General features: G+C 44.1%; 2 protein-coding genes across 2 annotated transcripts in view; one reads left to right on the forward strand and one right to left on the reverse strand.

Moving 5' to 3' along the window:
- Positions 1-2440: 2440 nt before the first annotated feature.
- On the reverse strand, positions 2441-9068 carry UQCC5 (ubiquinol-cytochrome c reductase complex assembly factor 5). Its single transcript, XM_020971576.2, has 3 exons — positions 8808-9068; positions 5038-5229; positions 2441-2848 (listed from the first exon to the last, which is right to left on the reverse strand). Exons 2-3 carry the CDS (start codon positions 5186-5188, stop codon positions 2775-2777), a joined length of 225 nt encoding a protein of 74 aa, XP_020827235.1. The 5' UTR covers positions 5189-5229; positions 8808-9068; the 3' UTR covers positions 2441-2774.
- Positions 9069-11927: 2859 nt separating this feature from the next.
- The window catches only part of NT5DC2 (5'-nucleotidase domain containing 2), a 32182-nt gene continuing 29021 nt past the window's right edge, over positions 11928-15088 (forward strand). The window contains exon 1 of the mRNA XM_020971473.2: positions 11928-12319. Within this exon, the coding sequence (XP_020827132.1) occupies positions 12019-12319 (301 nt within the window). The 5' untranslated portion in view covers positions 11928-12018. The remainder of the gene's footprint in view (positions 12320-15088) is intronic.

Consider the following 15088-nt stretch of genomic DNA (forward strand, 5'->3'; position numbering starts at 1 on the left):
ATCCCTCAGCTCTGTCAACACACACACTCTATTTTACACCTCTCTACCACACTTACCTAGCTACCTATTTCTGTGTTCTATTAATTTACCAGACTCTAAGCTCAGTGAGGACAAGAACCATGTCTCATCTCCACAAATGGCTAGCACTGTGCTCTGCTTACAGTAGGTGCTTAACAAATGTTTGTTAACTGGATGACCGTTGAGTGGCGCAGCAGAACAGAGATGGGAGGGGCCGTGATCAAGACCACAGGGGGAGGCATTAGCCTTGGCAAAGAGAAAATGGGCAATGATATAGTTTTAAAGGAGAGGAGGGCTGAAGTTCACTTTGGATGCTGCCTATCTTGGTAAAATTATAGGTAATGTCATCTGCTGAGAGAAAGATGGGGATGAACCGAAAGGTTGGAGGAAAGAAGAGAAACTTCTTAGAACAGTACCTACAAGCAATATGATAGTCAATCAGAATAAATTCAACAAATATGTACAGGCCAACGATTTACTTTGTATCCCCCTCCTAGCTCTGCCTTTGACTTCCACTTCTGGACTTTACCACCACACCTGAGCTGCCATCTTGCCCAGAGAATTCCCCTCAGCATCTGAGGCCTCCTCACTCTGCAACCTTCCTCTAGCCCTGTCACCTTCTTATCCTAACACCTCTCTGTCCGCCATGCTGGCCCCTATCACCAGTTGGTGAGTTCTTCCCAGGGCCAACCTTCCTTCCCCTCCTGGCTGTGCTTCTGACTTTCCAGACTTTGACATCACATCCTATGAAGATGCCTCTCCTTCCCCTTCCCAACTTCTCAGCTCCCTCTTGTGTGCTTCTTCCTTGAGAGCAGGGGAGGACATGGCTTTCTTTTTGCTTATTTCCAACATGTATGTGCCTGGTGCATAGTAAGGGCTTACTGCAGCTATAGAGGCAGTGACCACGCGAGATTTAAGCCTTTAAGAAGAGCTTAGATGAGAAACAGTGAATAGTCCAGTCTGGCTGCAACATACAGTAAGGAGAGTGAAGTAATGAGATATGGCTGGAAAAGTGGGATGATGCCTACTTGTGGAGAGCCTTGAATGACAAGCTAAGGAATGCAGCCTTTACTCAAGCAATAGGGAGTTGCCAAAGATTTCTAAACAGAAGAATAACACGACCAGGCCAATTATAAAAATGAGACTGGCAATGCATAAAGGACCTACAAGAAGACGACCACTTAGGTCAGGCAGGCAGAAGAAAGGCCTGTACTAGGGGAAGCAGCAGTAGGAAGAGAGAGGGTACAGATGTAAGAGATATGGGGAAGGCAGAACTGACAAGACTTGATTTGAGGGAAAGGAAAGAGTGAAGATAACATCAAGGTACTGAAGATGGGAGAAAACATCACTAACAGAAATAAGGAAATAAGAAAACAGAGCAGATTTCAAGTCGAAGTCAAGAAGCTTTAAAGTGTGGGGCAGCAAGGTGGCGCAGTGGATAGAGCACTGGCCCTGGAATCAGGAGGACTCAAGTTCAAATCCAGCCTCAGATACATAACACTTACAAGCTGTGTGACCCTGGGCAAGTCAGTTAACCCCAATTGCCTCACCAAAAAAAAAAAAAAGCAGAAGCAGCATTAAAATGCCTACTATGTGCCACACATGCTAAGTGCTGAGGATACAAAGAAAGGTAAAAATAGTCCCTGCCCTGAAGGAGCTTACAATCTAATGGGGAAGATAACATGCAAATTACTACAAACAAGATCTATATGGATTAAAGTCAAGACTCCCTCAGAGGGAAGGCACTACCATTACAGAACAGCCAAAGGCTTCCTGCAGAAGGTAGGATTTGAGCCTCAAAGGAGGCCAGGAAAACCTGGAGGTGGAGATGAGGAGAGAGAGTATCCTAGGCACCAGGGACACCTAGTAAAAAGACCTGGAGTCTCATGTGCAAGAACAATAAGAAGGCCAGTGGACCGCAGAATACCTGGAGATGAGGGCTAAGAAGGCTGAAAGTTCCCTACCTCTCTTCTAGCCAGCTGGAGAGTAAGGATCCAGTACTCAGAAACAGCCAGGACAAGAGAGCTACGTCTGGGAGTAATCTGAACACAGGTGGTAGCTGAAGCTGTGAGAGTGAGTGAGAGCATGGACACAGAAGAGGTCATTAACTGTTTGAAGACTCAGTAAGTATGCAACTGATCTACTAAGAACCTGAACAGGGGTGATGTGAAATGAGGCTGGACAGGTAGGTTGCAGCAAGAGTATGGAGGGCCAAGAATTCCAAGTCATCCCTTTGGGCAAAAGGGAGCCACTGAGGGTAGATTATGACTAAGATAAAGAAAACCCAAGAGTTTCCAGTAAGATGAAATGTTTAACGATGGGTAGAAGGTAGGATTTTAATATGCAAAATATTTATCTGGCTCAGTTACTCTTAGGACAGTCATGCTTTATTTTTCCTCTAAAAAAAAGAATGCTGGTATCATACTTGTTCATGATTTAATTTATTTAAGATTTCGGCAAAAAGCAGTACTTTAAAATTATTGTTAATGACCTAAAACACATTCATTTAATTCAGTCTGCTCTGAAAACCCTCCTGAAGAATCCTTATACTGCTTTAGAAACACTAAAGTATGAAAAGAGCTGGTTAGAACACTCTCCAGCACAGATGTTGTGGACAGGAGGTGAAGGATCCATGATCTGGCCACAAGAGGGCTTCCAACATGACGGAGGACCCACAAGTGATAACATTTCACATTCACATTTGATTTAAAGTTAGTTCAGGCTACTTATTTTGTTGAAAACTAAGGCTCCATCATTCATGCTTCTGAAGATTCCTCTTCTAGCCTTCTCTGGTACTGTCTCTCTGATTGTTTCCTTCGATATACATCATCTGGGAAAAATCAAAATTCTGATTATTCTTTTGAAAAAAAGCTGAGAAGTGAACAAAATTCTTCAAACTCACAAGAGTCAAAAATTAACGTTTACAAAGGCAACTGATTATTTCCAAACTACTAAAGGTTGATCTCTATTCTATATAAAGATAAATTTAATTTTAATAGGGGCTCTGCATTATACCTCAGATATTCAAAGATAATATCACTTAATCAACAAGCATCTGTTGAGTAGCTGCTTCTGTGTCATGAGGCAGAGAAGTTACAGTGATTAACCTCATGCAGTTTATAGTCTAGCTGGAGATAGGAGACAACACAATAATACAATCCAATATATGAAGTGCTAATGTATGACACCAAAGAGAGGTTCCATTATAGCAGAAAGGAAAGGGAAATGATTAAGGGTTTAGGAATCAGGGGACCCTGAAGATAAGCAGGATTTGCATAAGCATTTGGAAGTGAGAGGGATTCTGAGTGAGGGAAATAACTTTTGCTAGATCATCACATATGTCCTGCCCCTAACTGTGGATGTTCCCCAATGAATGTCCCGTGCTGGGCCCTTTTCCTTTTTCTCTTCTGAATCTTAATTCCCATGGGTTCAACTTGTATCTCTAAGCAGATGACTTTCAAAGATATACATAGATACAGAGTCCTAGTGTCTCTGCTGAGCTCCAGTCTTAAATCACCACCTGACTATTAGACATCGCCATCTGCATATCTAATAAGCATCTTAAAGTCAATGCATGAAAAATGGAACTCATTATTCCACCACCTCCAACTATCAAAAAAAACCCATTTTTGATATTTTTGATAAGGACACCACCCCCCCTTTCCACTTTCACAACCTCAGAATCATCAATTCTTCCCCTCTCCCTCACCCCTATTATCCAATCAATTGTCAAGTTTGTTGATTCTACCTCTACAATATCTTTTGCATTTGTTTCCTTGCCTACAATCACATGGCTATCACCCTAGCTCAGGCCTATCTTTTCTGCTCTGGACTATTACAACTTTCTAAATGGACTCCCAGATTACAGTGGCTCCCCTCTCCAATCCATCCTCCAAACAGCTGCCAAAATAGCCTTCTGAAAGCACAAGTCTGACCAAGTCACTCTCCTGCTCAAGAAATTTCAAGAGCTTTCAGTTATCTCTAGAATAAAATTCAGATTTCTCAGCTTGGCATTTAAACCAGCCTTTTTTTCTGGGTTTAATGTACATTATTCCCCCTCATACACTCCATCCAAACAGGCCTATTTGTGGCGGGAATTTGGAAGCCTACTTTCCACCTCCATGCCTTTGCCCTGGGCTAACCCCTGGAAACTGCTCCCTCCCCAGCCAGGCCACTTCTCCTGACCGCCTTAGTAATGATGGCTCCTCCAATTATCATGTATATGCTTACTGGTTTACATCTTATATTCCCCCCAGTGAATGTAAGCTCATTGAGGGCAGGTCTGCTTCATTCTTGTCTCATATTTATAGCACCTGCCATAGTGTCATGAACTCAAAAGACACTTAATAAATGCTGATTGGATTAATGAAACAGCATAGAGACAGTAAGAAGCATGACACAGCCTAATTAATTGGATCATGTGAACTACCTAGTTGAAATGTGAACCTTGAAACTAACTATCCAATGTGAAAGGATGTTAGTATTAATCGGTGTACAAGGCAGGCCGCAAGTGTGGATATGACCACATGTGTCATGTATTATTCAAGAATCATTTGTCTAGAGTCTCATGCAAACACTTCTGTAGACAAGAAGCAAAACAAATCAACAGAACAGAACACAAGTCTGGATTACATGATCCAGGAAAGTTTAAAACCAGCTCTGAGCTGAAACTTTGAACTTTAGAATGACTAAAATCCTAGATTTGATTTTTAAAACACAATTTTCTATACCAGGGAACTGCTGCACAGGACTGGTGCTCTGAATTTTAAAAGGCAGGCGAGGCCCCACAAGACATCTGTGCTGTCTCAAAGTTGAAACTATTCCGGGAACACTTTGTTTCTCTTTGGTCTGACAGACTACCATGCATACAACTAGGTCTGTTATCATGGCCTGTTAAATGACAAATTATGTGCCACTCCAGAGCCTAATACAGTAAATGCTTCGTAAATTTGATGGATCTGAATTTGAATGCTCAAACTAAAAGACATGTCCCCAGTGCCCATCTTTATGTCCACTTACAGAATGTCTCCTGGCCAACTCGGACTCTGATCATAAACCACTCCATTGCTCCTCCCAGAACAAAGAAGAAAGGAAGAAACCTATAGACACCAAAGCGCTGTTGTCCAGGTACCCTCTGCAGAAGTCGCTTCACTTGTTTTCTTGTGAACATCTCCAAGGTGTCAGCCAGACTTCGTGGGAAATAAACTGAAACTACAGATGGAAGGCAAGATGTTGTGCAGCTCCTCCAACAGCCTCGGCTTCTATTTTGTTCAGCTTTTCATTTACAAGGAAATGCATTAATCCTGCCTCATGGATCTTAAATAAGAACTCCCTCTCTTCATGTTCACAAAATACTTTTCAAGTCCCAGGAGGTTCCCAGAGGCTGCTGGGTCCCACAGCTCCTCAATTTCAAAGACAAGACCCAAAGACAGGCCCCATTTCCCTGACTGCAAGTCTATCCATCATATTGCTCTTTCTACAACACTAAAAGGCAATTCCCGAAACAAAAGGATCTACTTGGTTTTGTTTTTTAAACCATTACTAACAGAAATAACAGGGTGTTATAAAGAAGAGTGTCACTATTTTCTGAGCCAGTTCAGCCCCATTTGGAATATTCTGTTCAGTTCTGGGCACCATATTTTACAAAGGATTTTGGGATATGTGGAACCAAAAAATAAAACTACACTGTGATTAACTCTGTAACTAAGTAGCTATATGACCATAACAAAGCTACAATCTCTTGGCCTGTTTCTTTGCTTACAATTTGGATTCTTCGGAGATTGTGGCATTCCATGATTTATAGCAACAAATTGAGAAAAGTATGGTTGTTAAAAAGATAGAGGAATAATCAAATTGAAAGCAAAAGCCACTGAATTGAAAAATAAAACTGATAGCTGGGTTTTTTTGAAGGAAAAAAACAATAAAACAAACTGTTAGCTAATTTGATAAAGTAAAAAGAGAAAAATTAAATTGCCAAATCAAATGTACGAAAGGAAAATTCATTATAAATTAAGAGAAACAGTTTGAAGCTCAATCATATGTCAGCAAACTATTAATAAATAAAATGGGTATTGAGAAAATATAAAATATACAGATTAACAGGATACAAAATTTAAATAACCCAAACTCAGAAAAAGAAATTGAACACGCCATTAAAAAAAAAAACAACACTAGAACTAGTTGGATTTACAAAGAATTATATCAAACATTAAAAAAACTAATTTGAATATTACAAATCTTTTCAAAAAGAGACAACTCATCCTACCAAGCACCTCCTATGAGACACATATAATCCTGATGCCTAATCAGGGAGAGAGAAAGCAGAGAAAGAAAAATATAGACCAATCTCTCTAAAGAATGGCTACGCAAAAACATAGAATAAAATATTAGCAAGAGGTTACAACAGATTAAAAAGATACGATATTATTACAAGAATGGATTCATACTGCAAATGCAGGATTGGTTCAAAACTAAGAAGACTAGAAACTATGTGAAATCAACTCTGTGAAAAATGAAAAACAGTAAAAATCCCATTTATATAAAAAAAAATTAAGAAGTAAAGGAATAAATGGATTTTTCTTTAATATGGTAAACTATATCTAAAACAAAGAGCAATCATTATCTATAATGGAGAAAAACTAACAGCCTCTCAGTTTAGGATATCCTTTGCCACCATTATTATTTGATATAGTCCTAGAAATGCTAACTATTGTAGTATGAAAAAAATTAAGCATGAGCAAAAAAACAAAATTGTTACCTTTTGCAGATACTATAATAATTTATTCAGGGCACTCTAGAGATTCAACTAAAAAACAACTGATGAAACAAAAACTTCAGTAGAGTAGCAGGCTATAGAACAAACACACAGATATCAACTTTCTTGCTTCCCACCTCTTAGCAAAGAGGAGATGGTCAGTAGGTAGAGAATGACATACATTTTCAGACACAACCAATGTGAGAATTTGTTTTGCTTAACTATACTTATTTGAAACCAAGAAGGGAGTTGGTGGGAATTGGGAGGAGGGGGCTAAGCAAGCAGGAAAGAGTGACAAGAGATGAAAAAAGAACATCAATGAAACATTTTTAAAACACACAAAAGAAAACAGAAGTCCAGAAGGGGCACAGATAAGCAGGGTAATGTTGGTACTACCTTGTTAAATTTTATGTATATTTTTGAAAAAAAAATCCATACATAATATTCAGTTTTATATACAGTCCTCTTTTTTCTGTTCTTCATATGGAAATGTTCGTTCTTATTGATGCTTATCAAGTTCATTTTTTAAAAATAAGATGCTTTCTTATTTCGGGAAGACTGGGTTACTGTGAAAGTGAAGTATGATTTTCCAACAGCAACAGACTACTCTTTGCTTAATTAGGGAGGCAGCTTGGTTTTGAGCTCAGTACTGGGAAGGTACAAGTTCAAATCCTATTTCAAATATATACTGGCTCTTTGACCCGGGGCAAGTAACTTAATCTCTCAGCTTCAGCTCTCTCATCGTAAAATGGAGCCAATAGCACCCAGCTCACAGGCACCTCACTTAACCCTGTTCTCCTGTTTTCTTAGCTGAAAAATGAGCTGGAGAAGGAAATGGCAAAGCACTCCAGTATATTTGCCAAGAAAACCACAAATGGGGTAACAAAGGGTCAGACAGGACAGGACACAGGGTTGTTGTGAGGCTCAAATGATAAGCACTTCGCAAACCCCCTACAACTTAAAATTGCACTCATTGTACGTGTATATATATATATGTGTGTATATGTGTGTGTGTGTGTGTGTGTATATATATATACATATATAAAACTCGGTCCAGATTAGTGGGAATAAGTAGTTCCCCCGAAGTGGTCTCATTATTCGAATTAGCACTGCGTATTTCCATTAGGCTGTAACCAATTACTATATGCCCACCTTCAAGGAGTCATCAATCAACTTAGCAGTATCGGGTCCTAAAAATTACCAAAAAAGTTACTAAATTTTTAGTAAAAAACAAAATTACTAAAATGTACATGGGGACAAAGAAGAGGCCTAACCAAAGTACTCTAGTAAAGTTTAATTTAGAGGGGAGTCACAAGATAAAGCTGCATAGGATGGGTGGGTGGGTATTTCAATGACATCACACACCCACTGGAACACTTGGAGGTCACTTTCAGTTGGGGGCCATCCAAGACAGTTTCATAGAGGGGGTGCCATCTGACCTAGGTCTTAAAGCAAAGGAAAGATTTCAAGAGGGCAGCCCTTTGCGTGCATCCTGGGCACGTGAATGCATGCACAAGGAGGGAAAGGAGAGAAAAGAGCACGGAAGAAGCGTCTGGCAGCTGCCCGGCTCGGCTGAGGCAGTGTCCCAATAAAAACGCTGCCGTCGGACTCAGGGGTGTCCCAGCCCCCGTGGGATGAGCCTGGGATTCCAGCACGGTCATGGGGAGGTCAAGCGTCCTTCGAGGTACTGGTGTCGTGCAAAGGTGGGCTGGACGTGGAGTCACATGACCTGGGGTCAAACCCTGACTGTCACCTCCTACCTGGGTGACCACGAGCAGGTCACTGTTAACCTCTCCCAGCCTCAGTTTCCCTATCTGTAGGATAAAGGGGTTGAGCAGACGCTTCGTTAAAGGCCCTTCCAGCGGACCCTAAGGAGACGCTGCTCCCCGGAGCTGGAAGGGTCACGGTGCCGGCGGGACACGAAAGGCAGCGCCGAGCCCCGGGGCCCGGAAGCACCTTCCGCCGCGGCCTCGCAGCACCAGCCAATCGGGGGTCGGCGCGCCAGGCTCCCGAGGCCCTGGCCCGCAGCCCTCACCTGAGGAGGCCGGGCAGACAGTCCGCGACGACGACCCGAGCTCGGCAGGAAAGGCCGACGCCGCGTGGGGGGGTACTGGGAAACTGGGCGGGGAAAAGGCCCGACCCGTGGACAGAACGGAAGTGGCAAACTAAGGGCAGGGCTTCAGGGAGGAGGAGGAGCTAGCAGGGAAAGGGGCGGGGCTGTGGCAGGAGAAGGCGAGCAACCAAGCAGTAGCGGGACTGAGCTAGGCTTAAGGGCTGAGGTTGGAGAAAGGGACACATAGAGCAGAATGGAGGAGCTAGGGCAGAAGGGGCGGCGTTGATGTGGGAAAGGGGCGTGTCTAGAGCAGGAGAGGGGCGGGATTGAGGTAGGAAGCGGGGATAGGGGCAGAAGAAAGGGACGGGCCTAGAAGAGGAGGGGCGGGGTTACGGTAGAAGGGGCGGGGGAGGAGGGGCTAGAGTGGGAAAGGGGAGGGGCTATGGCAGGAGGCGAGCCACCGAGCAGAAGAGGCAGGTCTGAGCTAGGCTAAGGGAAGGGCTGAGGCTGGAGTAGGGGATGGATAGAGCAGAATGGAGGAGCTAGGGCAGAAGGAGCGAGATTGAGGTAGGAAGCAGGGGACCGGGGCAGGAGAAAGAGACAGAGGGGCGGGGTTACGGCAGAAGGGGTGGGGCTGAAGTAGGATAAGGGAGGAGCTGAGGATGGCTGGAGAAGGAACAGTCTGGAGAATTGGGAAGAGTCAGTCTACTAGCGCTTATTAAGTGCTACATGCCTGGCACTGTGCTAATTGCTGAGAATACAAAGAAAAGCAAGAGACAGTCCCAGCCTCAAGAAGCTCATAGTTAATAAGAAAGACCACATTCAAACAGCTATGTACATGCAAGATCTATACAATGTAAAGAGTGAAGTTAGTGGGTGGGGCTGAGCTGGGATGGGATTTCAGAAACCTTTTGCTTCGGTTCTCGGCAGAACTTAGGACCCTTAAGAACCCTTAAGAACCATCTTTTCACTGCTCTACCTACACACTTTCGACCAACCATCGAGCATTTGTTAAATGCCTACCATAGATCGGGTACTAAGCTGGGTACTAGGGATACAAAGACAAAAATGAAACAGTCCCTGCCCTCAAGGAGCCTTTATTCTATCAGAAAAGACAAAAGTTTTAGACTTTGGGGTCACCCTGTACAAAGTATATACAAGGCAAATAGAGGATGGGGAGGCAGAGAAGCAGAGAGGCACAAGCAGTTGGGAGGGCCAAGAACTTCTTCGTGTAAGTAGTGCTTGAGATGAGTCTTGAAGGAAACCAGGGATACTAACCAGCAGGGATGGTGAGGGAGTATATTCCTGAATAGGTGTTAGCCAGTGCAAAGGTGTGGAGTCGGGAGGTGGAAGTATGAAGAACAGTAAGAAAGCCAGATTGGCAGAGTAGGAGGTAGTGCAAGGTGATGAAAAGAATCATGTCACAATCAGAAGACCTGGGTTCAGTTCACAGGGTTTAACACTCACCTAGCTGTGTGACCTTTGACTTAAGATCACTTAAATTCTCTTGCTACCGCTCCTATGATTGGAAAATGATGAGTATACCAAATACTTAAGGGAGTCATTATGGGGAAAGCACCTTTGTAAATCTTAAAGCCAGTGGAGGAGCAATCCTATAGGAATTCTGAGGAGGAAAGTTGTAAGCCACTTTGGAGTAGTAGAAAGAGCACTAGTACTGAAAATCGGAACACCTGGGTTCTGGTCCCCAATCTGCCATTAATTTTCTGTGTCATCTTGGGCTTTTCCCTGTCAGGGCCTCAGTTTCCCAACCAATTGGTTTGATCTCAGTGTGAGTAAATCACCTTAGCTGATGGTGGAGTGCAGGAGAAAAGTGAGCCTCAGAGACATTCTTTTTCCAGCTTTTTCTCTCACTGTTTCCCAAGATCTATAGAAATGATATTCTGTGGGTGGCAAAATTGGCAAAATAAGTTCAGAGATGAAGTTTGAGAACAAGAAACTATATGCTAGTCCCTGTGTCTCTAATGGCCTCAAGAGCTCCCACAACAATGCTTTTACCCTTCACAAAGCAAGTAACATAAATTCCTTTTTCCTGTGTGTTTGTTTACTCAGTGTTCTCATTCCTTTGTATGTGTGCCTTTGCATATTTTCCCCAGTGCAAAGTGTTTGGTGTACACCTAATGGCACGTACACCTAGCAGCCCGGAATCATGCAGCTAAATCCCATTGTATTGCCAGGCATCCGGTGCAGCATCACAGATGCTTTTTGATGGAAATGTTTTGAATGAAGGGTGACCAGCATAGTCCAGCAGAAGCAGAGCAAAAAAAAGGCACATCAAAGTGACTCTGAGAACACTTTAAAAGAACATAAATAAATGCAGACTAATAGAATGTATGTTAGAGGTTTAAAAAAAAGTGTCTAGGGCTACTTAAGGAAGTCAATAGGTTCCATGCTAGGAAGGGGATAGTTGGTGGAGATGGGATATTTCATTACATAGTAAGCCCTATATAAATGTTTGTTATTATTATTCTATATCATCAATACTAACGAACCAATTCTGGACCTTATAACTTGTGAAGCAACAGACCAAAGAAAGCCAGGACCGGAGCCTTTTCCAAAAGAGGATGAGGTTGGACTAATTCTAAAGCCCCTTCTCTTAGATTGTAATTTAAAGGCAGGGACTGTTATCATCGTCTGCGTTCTCGGGCGCAGAGCCTTACGTGCATTCGAGGTGCTTCACGGGTGCAGGTCAAACCTAACTGAATTGCATTCCGCCTCTCGGATGCTGCGACCTGGCTGCTGTGAAGTCAAGCTAGTAGCTTTAAGTCTCACTGGCGACAAGTTTCCTGGACTCCTATTGTGTCCCAAGTCCGGTAGGAGAGCTCAGGGCCATGGCTCCCTCCGCGAGGCATTCGGCTGGCTAGCCGGGGCCGTGCGAGAACACTAGCTCCTGGTCTTGCTGCTGGTGTCCGGTGCCCGCTGCCCGTCGTGTCCACTCCCTCTTTTCTGTCTCAAATGGGCGGGGGCCTTGGGGAGAGAGAGGGAACCGCATCCCCTCCCCATCAATCAGCACCTGGTCAAGAGCCCCGGCCATTGGCCGACTGGAAGGCCGGCTCGTCAGCCATTGGCTGGCCGCACTAAGGAAACATGCGGCCGCTGCGGACTAGAGCACAGCTGGAGGGGCCGAAGCAGTAGCCGGAACGGGCGCTTGGCCGGGAAGTGAGTCACTGAGAGAATGGCCGGCGCGGGACTTCGAGCGGTGGGGTGCCGCTGGTTACGGCTCCGAGGAGACGACGTCCCCGGCTGGCAGCGAGCTGCTGCCGCCTCCTCCTGCCAAGGCTGCGGTCCCTCGGTCCCCGGCCACGCCTGTGCAGGCTCCTCCAGCCCCGGCGCCCACTGTCCCGTCGCCAGCGCCTCCTACTCTTCCCCTGATGGGGTTGCCCAGCGTAGTGCCGCCCCAGCCCCTGACGCCCAGTCTCCCGAGCCCAGCGCCTACCTGTGGTCTAGGTACCGAGAGATGAGGAAGCTGGTGCACGGTAAGAGTAGGAATAGGTAGAGTTCGGAGGGCAGAGGGACACACTGCACTGGACCGAGAGGCAGGAGACCTACTGCATTCTCGTCTTGGCGCTGCCAGGATTCGCCGGGTAGTCTTGGGCAAATCTCTTTGCGCCTCAGTGTCCTCATCTGTAAAATGAGGGGGTTGGATTGGTATAGCTTTTACAGACCCCTTTCAAAGATGACATAGGTCACAAAGCATCCCTAGGGGAAGAGGCTTTGCCATCTGCCTTTGGGGAAGATGCCCCAGGTGACCGTATCGCCATGGGCCATTCCGTGTCTATATAGTAGGATTAGGGACTATTTAAGGAGAAATGCTTCCCCAAGACTGTGTGCTCCAAATAGGGTAGGCTTGGATTGTGCACAGGGCTTCCAGAATAGCCACCTACTCTCTCCACTATTCTAAGCCTCAGCGCTCCCCCCCAAGGTACACCAGATCTACAAGTAGTCACGAATCCCTCAATGACCTCCCCACAGAAAGGTTCCTTAGGGCCCATCAGAGACAGAAGACCTTGGTGAGATCAGCTCCCTTCCTCCCCATTCCCCCCCTTACTCCCACCCACCTCACCTTACAAGAAAAAAAAAAAGCCTATTCCTGATCCCTTCTGGAGCTCTCTGGCTCCCTGCCCAGGGACTCTGGGAAAACAGGACTGCACACAAATGATTCACTGTAGATCCTGATGGGATAAACTAAAACCAGAGGATTAAAGGTGAAGGTACTCTCTTTTACAGGTAATATAGCCTGGCTGCTCTTATAGGCAAATCTAGGAATTATTTGCAAGCCTTTTCCTTCCAATCTTCTTTTGTAAGGGGAGATGGTCATATATTTGTGTACTTTAATCTCTTTATGGAACTTCTTTTGTAGACATCCTTTGTAGAAATGGGATGATGGTGAAGGTCTGAGCCTCTAGAATAAACATAGCCAGATTAATTTTGTTTTGACCTAAGAATTTACTCTTGCCACATACAAGTGAATTTGAAATTTGCTCCTGGTTGTCTGATACCTTGCTTAGCATAATATCATCCTGAGATTGACCTGATAATAAGAACACTGACTTTAAACATGGGTTAGTTTTTTTAACCTAGCATTGTACCCCTAATCTGGAAAACCCAGTTTCCAATTACTCAAGTCAACCAACTATTCTCCCTCCCAGCTTTAGGCTATATTCTCTCACCAAACTATCTAATAGCCATCTGGAATGTCTAGGTATAAAAAGAATTGATAGATATCTATAAGACATTTGGGGAAACTGTTGGCAGGCAGAATGAGGGCTGTGTCTAGAGGCTGACACTTGCTGCCAGGTAAATATATAGAGGAGCTGCTATTGCAGTCTGAAAGGAAGCTGACCCTGGCTATGGACCTGGGATAAATTGATTTGGTGACCTAGAAGTGAGGCTGAGGCTGATTAAATGCTATTATTGGTTCAAGGCATTCAGAGATGCAGTTGTTGCACCTTTCCTTATTAATGCCTGATTCCTAGAGCAGAACCCTTATACCATCCCCTTTCGATCCAAGAAGAATCAAATTCAGAATCCTTCTCTTGAAAGACTACTTGTGTGACCTTGGGCAACCTCTGGTACAATTTCTTTCTCCCCTCTTGCCCATTTCCCTGTAAGCCTCGATTTATCATTTAAGTGTCTACCTCATACAAGACCATGTTCTAGGGCTGGGGTTACAAAAACAAGAAACATGAAATGGTCTGACCTCAAGGGACTTACATTCTACTGGAGGACACTATGTATGCAGACAAGGGAGTACAAAAGAATTTGAGGAGAGAGAGAGAGAATTAGTACCTGGTAGGTCAAGGAAGGCTTTGAGGAAGATATAGTTTCTGAGCTTACTTGAAGGAAGATAAGGATTCTGAGGAGCAGAGATGGAGATGGGATAGTGACCTTATGTCCCTCACAGGGGCAAGACTCAAGTGATATGTGAAGGTACTCTGAAAAGTATACAGACTCTCACAGATAACAGAGGATTTCCATTATTTTAACAGCTAAGGCTTCCACACTGAATTTGATTTGGAGCTGATGGGGAAAGGAGAGTAGAATGAATGTGTGATACACTAAGTGTTCCCAGCTCAGTTGCCATGCCAGCATAGCCAAGACTGGCATCCCGTTGTACCGTTCTGGACCAGTTGAGGCATTTCACACCATTCCTTACAGAGTACAGCCAGGTAGCTTTTTTTGGTAAAGCTTCATGAGCCTGCTAGAGGAGCCCAATATGAGAACTGGGCTGGAGAGGAAGAAGTGTGTGCCATCCAAGCTTATCTCATTCTATGTTGCTTAAGATATGTCCTAATTAAACCTTGAAACCACAAATACTGTAACATTGCTTGGGCAACTACACACACACACACACACACACACATATACATATATAAAACATGGTTCCTTTGAAACCTAACCACTCTTGTAACATCGTTTTGGTGAATATTATTTTTGAGGAACCAATTAAAGATACTGACAGGATAAAGTGGAAGATCCAGTATGCCTGTTCTGGGCTCTCCATCTCCCTATCAGCCTATAGTGTGTCAGATGATCTGAAGCTTCCTGGGGCTAGAAAAAGTATTGAAAAGAAAATAAAGGTTTTCCTGAAGAAAGGATGCCGCCACCAGGCAAAGAGAGACTCAGAAGCAGCCCTATTTCCTCCCTCTTCCTCTATTCTATACAGTCTTCCAAAGACATACAAATGTGTTGCAATTGGAATGTTTCTATTTCTGACCCTTTAACTGCAAGACTTTGGAGGGGGG

This window comes from Phascolarctos cinereus, unplaced genomic scaffold (genome assembly GCF_003287225.1).
Source record: "Phascolarctos cinereus isolate Bilbo 61053 unplaced genomic scaffold, phaCin_HiC Scaffold_4;HRSCAF=312, whole genome shotgun sequence".
In the NCBI taxonomy this organism is placed as follows: domain Eukaryota; kingdom Metazoa; phylum Chordata; class Mammalia; order Diprotodontia; family Phascolarctidae; genus Phascolarctos; species Phascolarctos cinereus.